At 47.8% G+C, this 13,395-nt stretch overlaps 1 protein-coding gene and 1 long non-coding RNA gene across 2 annotated transcripts; one reads left to right on the top strand and one right to left on the bottom strand.

The window, feature by feature from the left end:
- The first annotated feature begins 1,405 nt into the window (after positions 1-1,405).
- Positions 1,406-2,698, top strand: LOC148129514 (uncharacterized). The gene is made up of 2 exons (XR_015745341.1): positions 1,406-1,827; positions 1,973-2,698. It is a non-coding gene; the product is annotated as an uncharacterized LOC148129514 (long non-coding RNA).
- A 3,135-nt stretch (positions 2,699-5,833) lies between these two features.
- Positions 5,834-12,105, bottom strand: LOC113426328 (calmodulin-1-like). The gene is made up of 6 exons (XM_087943450.1): positions 11,857-12,105; positions 10,382-10,412; positions 9,377-9,520; positions 8,245-8,351; positions 7,670-7,805; positions 5,834-6,546 (listed from the first exon to the last, which is right to left on the bottom strand). The coding sequence occupies exons 1-6, from the start codon at positions 12,097-12,099 to the stop codon at positions 6,518-6,520; spliced, it is 690 nt and encodes a 229-aa protein (XP_087799576.1). The 5' UTR covers positions 12,100-12,105; the 3' UTR covers positions 5,834-6,517.
- Between the last annotated feature and the right edge of the window lie 1,290 nt (positions 12,106-13,395).

A 13,395-nucleotide genomic window follows, 5' to 3' on the forward strand; every position in this document is an offset into this window, starting at 1 on the left:
TGTTTTTGTTTTTTGGGGGGGGCTTTCCGACAGAGAAATCCAGGGGTTGTTATATAGGCAGAGATTTGGGAAGGTTTGGGCCACCCCGTTTGGATGGCTGGAAAGGGGAACCCTCCACCCTCCCCCGCCCTAATTTCCAAGCCCAAACCTACATCTTGATTCCACAAGGACGCAGCCAGGGAAATGTTGCTACTTCAAGTGGGGTTTTTTTTTTTTTTAATGTTGGGGGGGCGGTGTCGTCATTTTATTTCCTAACCGATCTGCTGCATTTCTGCATGCAAGGTGGGAGTGAACTGGCTGGTCCCTTTGATTGGCCGGAGAGGGAATGAATTAAGGCCCTTGTGCGGAGAAAGGCTGCAATTTTCCAAGCTGCCAGCAGAGGGCAAGCAGTCCTCTCAGCCATTGCCCCCTGGTGGACAGCTGCGGTTTTGCAATCCAAACCTGAGATTATTTTAAGAGAGGGATTTGATTAAGGATGGGTAGCATTTAATTATTATTATTATTATTTTTGTATAAGCTGTTAATAGGAAGGGATTTGCTCCTTCTAAGGCCCAAACCGCATTCGGGAGAAGAAAAGGAGAATATTTCCTCCTGCTACACAGGTAGTCCTCGACTTACAACAGCTCATTCAGTGACCGAAGTAACAACTTGCGCCTGTTTTTCACACTTGTGACGGTTGCGGCATCCCCTTGCTCCCACGGCGACGCTTCAAGACGCTTGGCAGCTGACTCACACTTACGACGGTGGCAGTGTTTGGCGACCTTCTGATCAGTCCATGGGGGGGAAAGCCGGATTCGCTTGACAACCAGGGTTGTAACTTAACCACTGCAGGGATTCCTTCGACAGCGGTGGCAAGAAACGTTGTGAAATGGAAACATCTCGCTTAGCGACAGAAAATGTGGGGTTTAATTGCGGCCGGAAGTTGAGGACTAACTGTACTTCTTTCTTTTTTTCTTTTTGATCCCTGTACACTCCTCTGTCTGATGCAGAACTTTTTAACGGCAAGGCTTAGTGCCAAGATACGTTTGGGCTCAGACGTCACGCTAAGCCAGGGATCTTCAAACTTAGCGGCTTTAAGGACTTGTGGACTTCAACTCCCAGAATTCCCCAGCCAGCCAGGCTGGCTGGGGAATTCTGGGAGTTGAAGTCCACAAGTCCTTAAAGTCGCCAAGCTTGAGGGCCCCTGCGCTAAGCCATTCCAACTATGATTAGGGGTTAGTTTGCGCGTCACCAACCAGGTTACATGATGGGTTTGCAAAACCAACCAGGTTACATGATGGGTTGGTACAAGGCTTACATCTGGGGCTACGGCTTCTCGCTTGGGTGACTCCAGTCCTGGACTTAGCAACTGTTCTTTTAGTGACGGGAGTTACAGCGCCACTGAAAAAAGCGGCGTACGACTTAGTCCTCATGCTTATGACTGTTTTTTTTAGCAACCTCTACGATCATGGGTTCAAAATGTGGGTGCTTGGCAATGGGTGTCTATTTACGATGGGTGCAGAGACATGGGAATGCAACATGTCCATCCCAGCCGGCTTCTGACCAAGGGGTGAAAGCCAGATTCGCTTAATGACGTGGTTCATTTTATAACAGCTGCAACGAATTGCTGAAGAACCACGTCAAAAAAAAAAAGACTTGCTTCGCGGTGGAAATTCCGGCCCTAGCTGTTGATCGTTAAGTCGAGGACTACCTGTGTGTATGTATATATGTATATATACGTAAGAGAAACCAAAAAAAAACAAAACCACCCCAACCCCAGAATAAGATGCACCGATCTGTTTTTGTGTCCGGAGGAAGAAGCCAAATAGGAAATGTGTCAGAAAATGTGTATATATATTTTTCTGGGGGAAGAGTGAGAGGCTCTTCAATGGCCCACACACTCCTTTAAATCAGAGAATTATAGAATTGAATCTTGAGAGATTCTACACCTCTTGAGTTTAGGGGACAGGATGGGCTGGGGGAGATATCTTAGGACCCAGTCAGATCTATTTTTCGGGGGGTGGGGGGAGGGTGAATCCGATAAGCTCAGGCAGTTTGGGGGTAGGGGTGAAAGGGAGAGAGTATATTTTTAAGGAAGCAATTTCTGTCTGTCTGTTTAAATATATATATTGAAGGCAAGCATGGGAGTGAATGATTGTGCAGGGCAACGTCTTTCAGAGATAGAATTTATTTTTATTTTTTTGTGCGAAAGAGGACGGAAACTCACCTTTTGTCCCAGTTCAGTAGATTTTTTTAAAAAAACAAAGGACGTTGAAATATACAAGAGGAAAAAAGAACATCACATCATAAAGTAGAATTCTGTCCACTGGCTTGCTTACAGAGATTAGATTTTTATTTAAACCCTTATTTAATAGGAAGAAACACATTTTAAAAAAATATAGAACCCCACTGAATTCTACTCAGGTCCTCCTCAAAGAGATTGAATTCTTAAAGAGGTGGATTATTATCAGCATTGAAAGTTGTATTAAATACAAGAGGGGCTTTTTAAAGCTCTTCGCCAATCTTCCTACAGCAGTGTTAATTGTCATTATTTTTTTAATTCCCTATTGCTTAAGCCACTGGGGCAAAAAAGAAAGAAAGAAAAAACCCAGTCCTGTTTGAATTTTTATTCTCTGTAAATGTTATGTCTTGGTGTCCCAAAGATAAATTTATTGCACAGATTTTTGGATACTTAATATACTGTACGTTGCCTAAAACATTTTGAGGACTGTGTATTTTATGTAGAAAAAAGAAAAGGGGGCTTTTCAGGGAAGTCAGGACTGTTAAGTTGCTGAATTTCTGGTTGAGGATTTCATTAGTTTATTATTTAGAATGGGAGGCAGCATTCTTAATAATGAACTAGTCAAATCCTCAACCAGAAATATATAATTGCACAAAAAGAACATTAAGACAAGGGCCCCGAGAAAAGGGAGGAAGGAGGAGAGAGACACACACACACACTTTAAAGGGAAGTGCAATTAGCAACTTATTGTGATTTGGGGAACAAGGTAAAAAATGGAGAAAGTGTAAGCAATGCCCAGCAAGGGGAAAAAATAAGAATGGGTTCAGTGTTTTTTTGTGTGTGTTTTTCCATAGGACGCCAGTTTAATCGACATTAAATGGGATTATTATTAATACTTGAAGTATTTGGAGTTCAAAGACAGCTCTGCGATTTCGTAATTTTGAGTTGAAGACCTGGGAAAAATTTTAAGTCTGGAAAGCTTTATGAGGCTAAGAAAGGCCGATAGCTGTCGTGTTTCTCTGGGGGGGGGGTTCGTTCCCGGCGTGTTGGTTTTTTCTGAGGCCGGTGGTTCTTAAATCTTTTCTCCCCCACGGACTCCCTTTAAATAACTTTGGTGGCCACGGACTCCCACGATTGAAGATTGAACTCAGTCTTTGTGGTTGTCCAGGGTTATCTCCCTTATCAAAGGTGGAAATGGGAAAAGTGCCTCATCGATTTGTGCTGGTCTGTGAAGGAGGAGGAAGCGAGTAGGTGCTTTAAATCCCAATATTGGGCAGGGAGTAGAAGGGCGCCATTCCATTTTTCGCCCTGCACCCACAAAAAAGAATTAAAACGCTTCAATATCTGGGGAGACGGGGTGATTTAGGGAGGAATTCTTGAGCCCAGCTCCCCCTTAAGCCCTCTTTAACCAGCATCGTGTGAACCAGATACAGTGTCTTGCTCGAGAGGTTGGGAGGAAATGCAGGCAACTTAACAAGGCATTTTCTGATCCCTTATATTATATTATATATATATAAAAAAATTTTTTTTAAAGAAACAAAAAATCTCTTTTCCCCTTGGGAAGCGACGGTCTGCTAATTTCGCCCCATTTAAACCCTGTTTAAAATACAGGCAGTCCTCGACTTACCACGGTTCATATAGTGACCGTTTGAAGCTAGAACGGCCGTGAAAAAAAGTAACTGGGGAGCTTTTTTCATGCTTAACGACGGTTGCGGCATCCCTGTGATCAAAATTCAGACGCTTTGGCAACTGGCTCATTGCGACCGTTGCTGTGTTCCCAAGGTCACGCGATTCTCCCCTTTTGCGACCAGTAAAGGTCCACGGGGGAAGCCAGATTCACTTAACAACCAGGCCACTCACTTATCCACTGCGGGGATTCACTTAACGACGGTGGCAAGGAAGGTCATAAAAACGGGGGGGGGGAGCAAAAGCCGCCAGTGTCTCGCTCAGCGACCAAAATTGGGCTCGAACGTGATTGTAAGTCGAGGACTGGCTGTGGGGTTCCCCGTGGTCCTTCTCAACCGTTTGGCCAGCTGCTTCCCGCGGGGAGCTACGGCGCTCCTCCTTCCGTTGGGCAAGGGACACCCGTGCGCCCACGCGTGCATCTGTACATACGCGTGTCTGTCTGAACTGCCATAAGGCCCTCCGCTCTGCGCCAAGGCGGAGACGAGCGAGTGGAGGGCGTCCTTTTTAACATCCTTCTTCTCAGTAGCACAAGAGGCCGGGGGGAGCCGCCCGTGGGGTGAGGTGGGCGGGGGGGTTGTGGTGGCCTGGCCCAAATGCAACCAAACCCTGTGTATTTTTTTATTTGAAAATAAAAAAAAAAATCGCCTCTGAAGCCAAATGGTTCTTTCTCGGATTCTTTTCGGGGAATTTTTCTCTGCAGAAAAAAAGGTTTAGTTCCAAAGACCGAAAAGCATTGGCCAAGTTTGGCCCGATGGAGCAAATTTGGAAATATTTGGCTCTATGGTTCTCTGAGCTTGGCTGGGATTTCCCTCCCCCACCCCCGCCCCCAGGCGTTTCGTGACCCATCTAGGGAACATCATCAGGGTATGAGGGAGGGAGGTTTGCAGAGAGGGAGGAAGACTGTGGGGTACTTGGCGTTCTCTTGAGCTTGGCTGTTTCTTTTTGTTTTGCAGACATTTCATGACCCAACTAGGTAACATCATCAGGACTAGAAGGAAGGGGGGGGAATTGCTCTCATTTTATAGGAGCCGTTCCTTGGCGGTGTGCCTAAATGCACGTCTCCCAATTGTGTGCTTTTCGAAGCCTCTGACACTTGTGTGGGGCACCAACAGAAGAGAATGTATGCCCCACCCCATCCTAGCACACTGATCATGTTACCTAGCTGAGTCATGAAACGTCGGCAAGAAAACCACCAAGCTGAGCGCACCCAGGACCCCACAGTTCAACCCCGAGCTAGAAATGTTCTCTTCTATTGGTTCTACAGTGTGTGTGTGTGTGTGTGTGTATATACATGACAAATGTTATCCAAATAAACCTGACATACCAGATTGTCATTCTTTCATGGCACTGTTTATTTGGATAACATTCTCTGGAAACTTAAGAGGGCTAGTAAAACTAGACCTAACTTTGGAGTCTTCCCAATGCAGAAATCTACAAATCTACCCATTCATTTTGAACTTTCTTTCGATGGAATCTCAAAAGCTTCACCAGTTCTATCAATAGTCTCTCTCTCTCTCTCTCTCTCTCTCTCCCGGCTCCCAATCTTCCCGGAGGACTGCCAGATTTTCCATCCTCTAGCCTGCAATTTAGAGAAATTAAAACCCTTCAAGTGACCCTCTTCAGTGGGGCTACACACTAACTCCCCTCGCTGCCAAAGAAAGGATATGCTGGCTGAAAAATGAAGGTTTTTCCTGATCTGGGAGGTGGCAAATCCAAGGGAAAAACCAGGAATGGCCCTTTCAAGGAATCTGCTGCAGTCGTGTGGGGTGGAAATGAAATCTTTTTCAGTTGGGAAGAGGCAATTCAGAAAACTGATTTCTAAGTCACTGCAAAATACAAGCCACCCCCCCGCTCTTACTCCAAACACCCCCAAAGCAGCAGCACGTCCTTCAGGGAACAATTTCTACACAAGCAGATGGTGCTCCGTCAGATTTGAAACACAAAGTTTATTTAAAAGAAGAACCAAAAAGAAAAAAGAAAAGAAAGAAAGAAGGAAAAAATAATGATAAAAAGAAAACTTTACATCAACTGGAATGGAACAGAAGCATTTCCTGAAGCCATGGAGATAGTCTGGAGCGGGTGGGGTGGGGAGGATGGAATCGATTAGGTTAACAATTACAATATATCCAAGATATGCAGATAGTCCTAGGAAGACAACGGTCCGATGGAGGAAAGTATGCAGCAAGGCTGCATACGGAAAAACAGTCCAATGAATGCAGGAGGCGGGAAAATGCCGTTGGGTTGCAAGGCAGGGGTTGAACCAGGGGGGAGAGCGGGCAGCCTCACCTTTCCACCCACCGCTTGTCCAAAGGCATCCTGTACTCACGGCGCTTAGTCCGGCCCCATCGCTCTCCACATGGGTTTCGGGGCACTGCGTCCGGCCCACTACCACCCCACCCCCGCTGGGGCACGAGGAGGGCGGGGAAAGGGAGGCAGAGCAGGGAACAGCCACAAACTGTTAAAAAGCGTCAACGGGGCATAAGTTGTACACAGACAAAAGACGGGGGCTGGATAAGATCCCGGCGGGAAACAGGCCATCCTTCCATCCTGGGAACGGGGCGGGAGGGCGGGCGAGCGAGGGGGAGGGGGGAAGAGAGGCAACGGCTTGTCTTATTTGGCGGTCATCATCTGTACAAACTCTACGGAGCAAGGAGAGAGGACGGAGAAGGGCGTCAGGGGCTGCCGAGGAAGGGGCTGCCGAAAGGACCCTCCCCCCTCCTCCCCCCTTTACTGAATTTAGATTAAGTTGTTCTGAGAACATGCACTATCAGTTAGATCTGCGTCTCTCAAACTTTGGTCACTTTGAAGAAGGGTGGACTTCAACTCCCACACTTCTCTGGCCATCTTGACAGACACGGGGTACCCCATAGCCAAAGATGCAGGTAAAGGTTTTTTAAAAATGGTCCTGAAATGACGTAGATCATTGTCACTCAACCGTGGCCACTTTGAAGAAGGGTGAAGTTCAACTCCCACAATTCCCAGGTCACCTTGACAGGCAGGGAGTCCTCGTTAGCAAAAGATGCAGATAGAAGTAAAAAAATTGGCCCTGAAATTACTACAGATCAGTGTCTCTCAAACTTTGGCCCCTTTTAAGGGTGAACTTCAACTCCCAGAATTCCCTGGGGTCACCTTAACAGTGGGTGTTCTCATTAGAAAAAGATGCAGATAAAAGTTTGTGAAAACGCCCCTGAAATGACTGTAGATCATTGTCACTCAACCATGGTCACTTTGAAGAAGGGTGGACTTCAACTCCCAGAATTCCCTGGTCACCTTGACAGGCAGGGAGTCCTCGTTAGCAAAAGATGCAGATAAAGGTTTTAAAAAATGGCCCTGAAACTTGTGTACTTGTGTGTGGGTCTGCTTAGGCGGTGTGTGTGTGTGTGTGTGTGTTGGACTAGATGATCTACAAAGTCCCTTCCAACTCAGTTAATCTGTATCAATCTGTAGGCCACTTTGGCCACTTTGAAAGAAGGGTGGACTTCAACTCCCAGAATCCCCCCAGCCAGCCGCCTTAAAAGTGGCCAAGGCTGATACACCAAAATGGAGGCAAAACCACCACCAACACAGCAATGCTCCTCTTCGATGCAGAGATTGTAAGAGGGCGGTATGAACCTCCCTTTCCTTTACCCGTTTCTAGTCCTCAGTGTTCTCAAGAGCTCAGCAGGAAGAAAAAAAAAAGAAATACTAAACCACTGGCCCTGGAATAGAGGCCCGCCTGCACAAGGCGGCGTGTTCTCGGGCCGCACGTCTTCGGCTCCTTACCTTCGTAATTGACTTGCCCGTCCCCGTCGATGTCCGCTTCTCGGATCATTTCGTCCACCTCCTCGTCCGTCAGCTTCTCGCCCAGGTTGGTCATCACGTGGCGCAGCTCGGCGGCGCTGATGTACCCATTGCCATCCTGGAGAGCAGAGAGGAGAGGAGGGGAGAGGTGAGACAGGCGGTCCTTGACTTACAGCCGTTCGTTTAGTGACCGTTCAAAGTCACGCCCGACACCGAAAAAAAAGCGACTTTAGGACGGTTTCTCACACTTATGACCGCTGCAGCATCCTTACGGTCATGTGATCAAAATGCGGGCAGCGGGCTCGTCTTTACAACAGTCGCAGCGTCCCGTTTTGCTACCTTCTGACAAGTCAACGGGAAAACCAGATTCACTTAATGACTGTGTGACTAACTTAATGAATGCAATGATTCACTTAAAAACGGGGGGCGAGAAAAGTTGTAAAATGGGGCAAAACTCGCTTGACGGATGTTCCACTTCGCAACATAAATGTGGGGCTCAGTTGCGGTCGTAACCCGAGGATTAAACACACACACCCACCCCCATTAAGCAAACTCACCTTGTCGAAAACTCGGAAGGCCTCGCGGATCTCTTCTTCACTGTCTGTGTCTTTCATTTTCCGGGCCATCATGGTGAGGAATTCTGGGAAGTCGATTGTGCCGTTGCCTGGGGAAAGGATCAGTCAGATCAACTGACTAAAAGAAATAAAATAAAAACAGCTCTTTGCTACCCAATCGCGAGAAAGAGCACACCCAACGCTAGGTTCTCCACCAGAGAAACTGAGATTGACAAGAAACGACATGCTTTAGCCCCTTCTCTCTCTCGTACTGGTGGACAATGACTTAAGGGTGAGCCAAAAGTGTAGCGCAGCTGCCAAAAAAGCCAACACAGTCCTAGGCTGCATTAACAGAGGGATAGAATCAAAACCACATGAAGTGTTAATACCACTTTATGACGCCTTGGTAAGGCCACACTTGGAATACGGCATCCAGTTTTGGTCACCACCCTGTAAAAAAAGAGGCTGGGACTCTGGAAAGAGTGCAAAGAAGAACCACCATGATGATTAGGGGACTGGAGGCTAAAATATACAAAGAACGGTTGCAGGAATTGGGTATGGCTAGTCTAGTGAAAAAAAGGACTATACCAGGGAAGTCAGTGGGTGGGTTAAGGTTTTTCTAACTGCTATCAGTCCAAAGGATTAGCCCTGTCTTGTCTGCAGTCGTCGAAGTGAATTCCACATTTATTACAATAAAATTCCTTACTTACTCCTGAAAAAAAAAAAGAAAAGAAAAAAAAGGGCTGTTGACATGATAGCAGGGTTCCAAGATTTGAGGGGATGCCCCAAAGAAAAGGGGGTCAAATTATTTTCCAAAGCACCTGAAGGCACAAGAAACAATGGATGGAAACTAATCAAGGGGAGAAGCAACTTAAGAACTAAGGAGAAATTTCCCGACAGGGAAAACAATCAACCAGTGGAACGGCTTGCCATCAGAAGCTGTTCCAACACTGGAGGTTTTCAAGAAGGGAATGGACAGCCACTTGTCTGAAATGGGCATAGGGTCTCCTGCTTGAGCACGGGGGGGGAGGGGGGGGTTTGGACTAGAAGACCTCCAAGGTCCCTTCAAACTCTTGTTATTGTTATTCTCCCCAAACTGCCTCCCAACCGACATCTCAGCAAGAGCCCTGCTCACCATCCGCATCCACTTCGTTGATCATGTCTTGCAACTCCGCCTCGGTGGGGTTCTGGCCCAGGGAGCGCATCACGGTGCCCAGTTCCTTGGTGGTGATGGTGCCATCGCCGTCTTTGTCGAACAGGGAGAAGGCTTCCTTGAACTCTGAAAGGAACCGGGCAAGAGGGCGAGGTCAGATCCAAACTCGCCCCCTCCATCTTTCAACAAGGCAAACGAGGCTATTTTATTGAATTTAAAGCCCACTCCCCAAGTTCCAGTCTCCTGATTTTAAATCTGCAGCCTTCCCCTAGTTTCCAGAAGCCCTACAGACTTGCCCTCTCTCCCAGTCAGAGTGGATCTTATGGACAATCAGTTAATGCATCTAGAGGGCATCCAGCTGTATGACAGCAGCCACAAAGGCAGCAAAGGGGGGTGTCATTCAAGGAACGGGCTCTGTATATATTCCAAAGAACAGGAGAGCAGATGCTGCAGAGATGTCTAAAATCCCTGTTTGGATTAAAGAAAAAAACACCACACAATTATTTTTGTTTCTACTTGGAAACCATTTCGGGACTTTGTGTTCAAGGTGCGGGGGGATGAAACTTTGATTTTGGGTTTTGCGGATTAGATAGGTTTGTTGTTATAGAAATAGCTAGTTTATACTATTGCGTAAAAGTAAAAAAAAAAGTCAAGGTTTGATGTTATCTTATTCTACTGGACCAAAGTCAATGCCTTTTTCTTTCCTTTTTCCTATGCTTTTCCCTCGCCTATCTTTCCTACTATTTTGTTTTGCATTTTTGTATTTTGTACGATTAACAAATAATAATAAAGAGAAAGGAGACCACATGCTGTCTCATTTTTTCAGAAGAGTAGTTGATTGTGAGAACGCGGCCTCTTTGTCTTAACGGTCAGTTGAGTTTACAAGAAATCTGGTTGAAGGTCTGCTTTTCCAGCACGGTTGTTGCTGTCAGCCACTTGCTATCCGAATCGATTCTGCAACTATTCCAGGGACCCTCAAATTCTTACCTGCAATCTGCTCCTCGGTCAGTTGGTCAGCCTGCGAAAAGTTCACGAGAAAATAAAGTCAAGACTCCCCTTCTAGCCATCCCAGTCTCCTTCTTATAGGTAGTCCTCGACTTACAACAGTCCGTGGAGTGACCGTTCGAAGTTACAACGGCGGCACTGACAAAAGCGACACCATCACCCTTGGCCACGTGATTTACATTCGGATGCTTGGCGGTTGGTTTTCCAAGACACCGCAAAAAAGCCGGTTGCCAAGCGTGTGAATGTTGATCCCGCGACCAACTGAGATATCGCCTTGGTCGTAAAGCATGAAAAACAATCGTAAAAGTCACTTTTTGCAGGGCCATTTGCAATTCCGGTCACTAAACAATCTGTTATAAGTCGAGGACTACCTTTAAATGGTTTTAAGATTAATATATATATATTTGACATTCTTCATTTGCAGCATTTTTTCTTTTGCACAACTGCCTCAAACGTTTGCACAGTATCGTTATACCCGTTATCTTTTATATCTCCTATACATCTACAGGCAGTCCTCAGTTTACAACAGTTCACTTAAGTGACCGCTTCAAAGTTACAGCGCCACTGAAAAAAAGGGACTTAGGACCGTTTTTTTCACACTTGTAGCCTCCCCAGTCAGGTGACCCATGGCAGCTGACTCCTATTTATGACGGTCACCGTGTCCTGGGGTCAGGTGATTCCCCTCTGGCATGCCAAGTCCAGGAGGAATTCAGATTCGCTTAACAACGGCATTGATTCACTTAATGTTTGTGACAAGAAGAGTCATCCAATGCGGGGGAAAGAACCTCACTGGGAGCACATGTTCCACTTAGCGACCTCAATGTGGGGCTCAATTGTGGTCGTATGTTGAGGACTACCTGTTATGTCCTTCTTGAGCCTTCCAAGCCTAAAATAATCAGACAAAACACCCAGAAAATTCCTCCCCCCCCCAAAAAAAACCCCCACTTCCCTTTGCATTTCTCCCACTTTTGCATTTAAAGGTAACACTAACTGGGCAGAATTGGGTGGGGTGGGGTCCATCTGAAGCCCCCTCCCCACTCTATTCAAGGCCCAGCCTCAAAGCAAGGACCCTCCCTCCCTTCTTAGCCCCCTCCAGCGCCCCCCAACCCCCAAGAGGGGCGGGGCCTAGCATAGCTCCGCCCCCTTCCCTCCTCTGGTGCTGACCTCCCCTCTCCTCACAGCCCCCAATTCGAGAGAGGGCGGGGCTCTATCCCCCCCAGGTCAAACACCCTCTGTTGTCTCTTGGGGGCTTCACGACGCCCCTCTTGTCTAAAGCGGGGGTGTCTAAAGATAAATCCCTCAGACTGGGGGTGGGCTAGAGGGTCTTCAGCAGTCCCCTCCCCAAATCCGGCCCCTCCCCTTTCCTGCCCCGCCCCTTCTGGGCATCACGCGCAGCCCGGGAGGGTTTCTTTACGTTGCCCCCACTCCCCCGGCCTCAAAATTGCCCCCCTTCTCACCATGGTGACCGGGCGAGGAGCAACGCCGCGTCCTCTCAGCTTTGGGATCCCGCCCGTCTTCCTCCGCCGCGAGGCCGAGGAGCCGCTGCCGCCTCCCCCCGCGCATGCGCCCTGCCGCTCCCTCAACGGCAGGCGGCGACCGTTACTCGGCCGCCTCACCGCCGCCAGCGAATCGCTCCGCCACAACGAGTCCCGGGCGAGCAACCCGGCTGCATTGGCGCCGCCCCCCACCCCACTCTCCATCCGGGCTCTTTGTCCTTAGCTCCGCCTCCCTCACGTGGCCCGCTGAGCGTGCCCCCATTGGTTCATCCTCCCCTGCATTGCGTCGAGGGGGCTGCTTAAAGGAGAAGCCGTCACAACAGGCCGGGGGGTGGGGGGGTTGAATAGAAAAGGAAAAAAAGGAGGGGGCGGAGTCAAGAGGAGGAAGTTTGACCCGGAAGGAAATACTGTCAGCTGTCAATAAAGAGAGGGAGATTTAAAGGGGAAGCTACCCAAAGGAACAGTGTGGTTATTAAAAGGGAGGAGAATATTTAAGGTGGCTGACTTCATCTCCCAGAATTCCCCAGCCACTTGGCTGGGGAATTCTGGGAGTTGAAATCCACCAATCTTAAATTTTGCAAACCACTATTTTTAGACATTAGCCAGCCCATAATATTCCTCTGGTGAGGATTTTTTAAAAAAATGCTTAGCAATAATTCAACTAAGTATTTAAAATAGCCATTGAACCATACATTTGTTTATGCAAAGGGACCCTGAGAATGAATGATACCAATGCAGTGTAACTAAGGTGGGTGGACTTCAACTCCCAGAATTCCCCATCCAGCATGCATGCAGGTGGGCTTGGGAATTCTGGGACTTGAAGTCCACTAGCTTATAATGATTGAAAGTTGAGAAATACTGCACTATTTCCGGATGTGAGATTTGTGGGATATGTAGGACTACAACTCCCATCCGTTGCAAACCCAGAGCCTTCTGGGAAGATGCTCATGGAAAAAAATCTACTTCAAAGCAGCTTAATGTCAGGATCCACATGGCTGAACACATATACTGTATATATTTATCCCTTGCAGCACCATACCCATAACCCTTTCGGAAGGGAGGGAGGGAAGGGAGGGAACAGAAGGAAGGAATGAAGGGGAGGAAGGAGGAAGGAAGAGGAAGGGAGGAAAGGAAGGAGGAAGGAAGGAAGGGAAGGGAGAGAAGGAAGGAAGGGGAAGGGAAGGGAAGGAAGGAAAGGAAGAAGGAGGAGGAAGGAAGGAAGAAGGGGAGGGAGGGGAAGGGAGGAAGGAAGGAAGGGAGAGAAGGAAGGGAAGGAAGGAGAAGGGAAGGAAAGGAAGAAGGGGAGGAAGGAAGGAAAGAAGGGGAGGGAGGGAAGGGAGGAAGGAAGGGAAGGGAGAGAAGGAAGGAAGGGAAGGAAGGAGAAGGGAGGAAGGAAGAAGGGAGGAAGAAAGGAAAGGGAGGAAGGGGAAGGAGGAAGGAAGGGAAGGGAGAGAAGGAAGGAAGGGAAGGAAGGGAGGAAGGAAGAAAAGGAAGGAGAAG

Source organism: Notechis scutatus, chromosome 14 (assembly GCF_049901735.1).
Source record: "Notechis scutatus isolate UNSWTSFEM ecotype Mainland chromosome 14, rNotScu1.2, whole genome shotgun sequence".
Classification (NCBI taxonomy): domain Eukaryota; kingdom Metazoa; phylum Chordata; class Lepidosauria; order Squamata; family Elapidae; genus Notechis; species Notechis scutatus.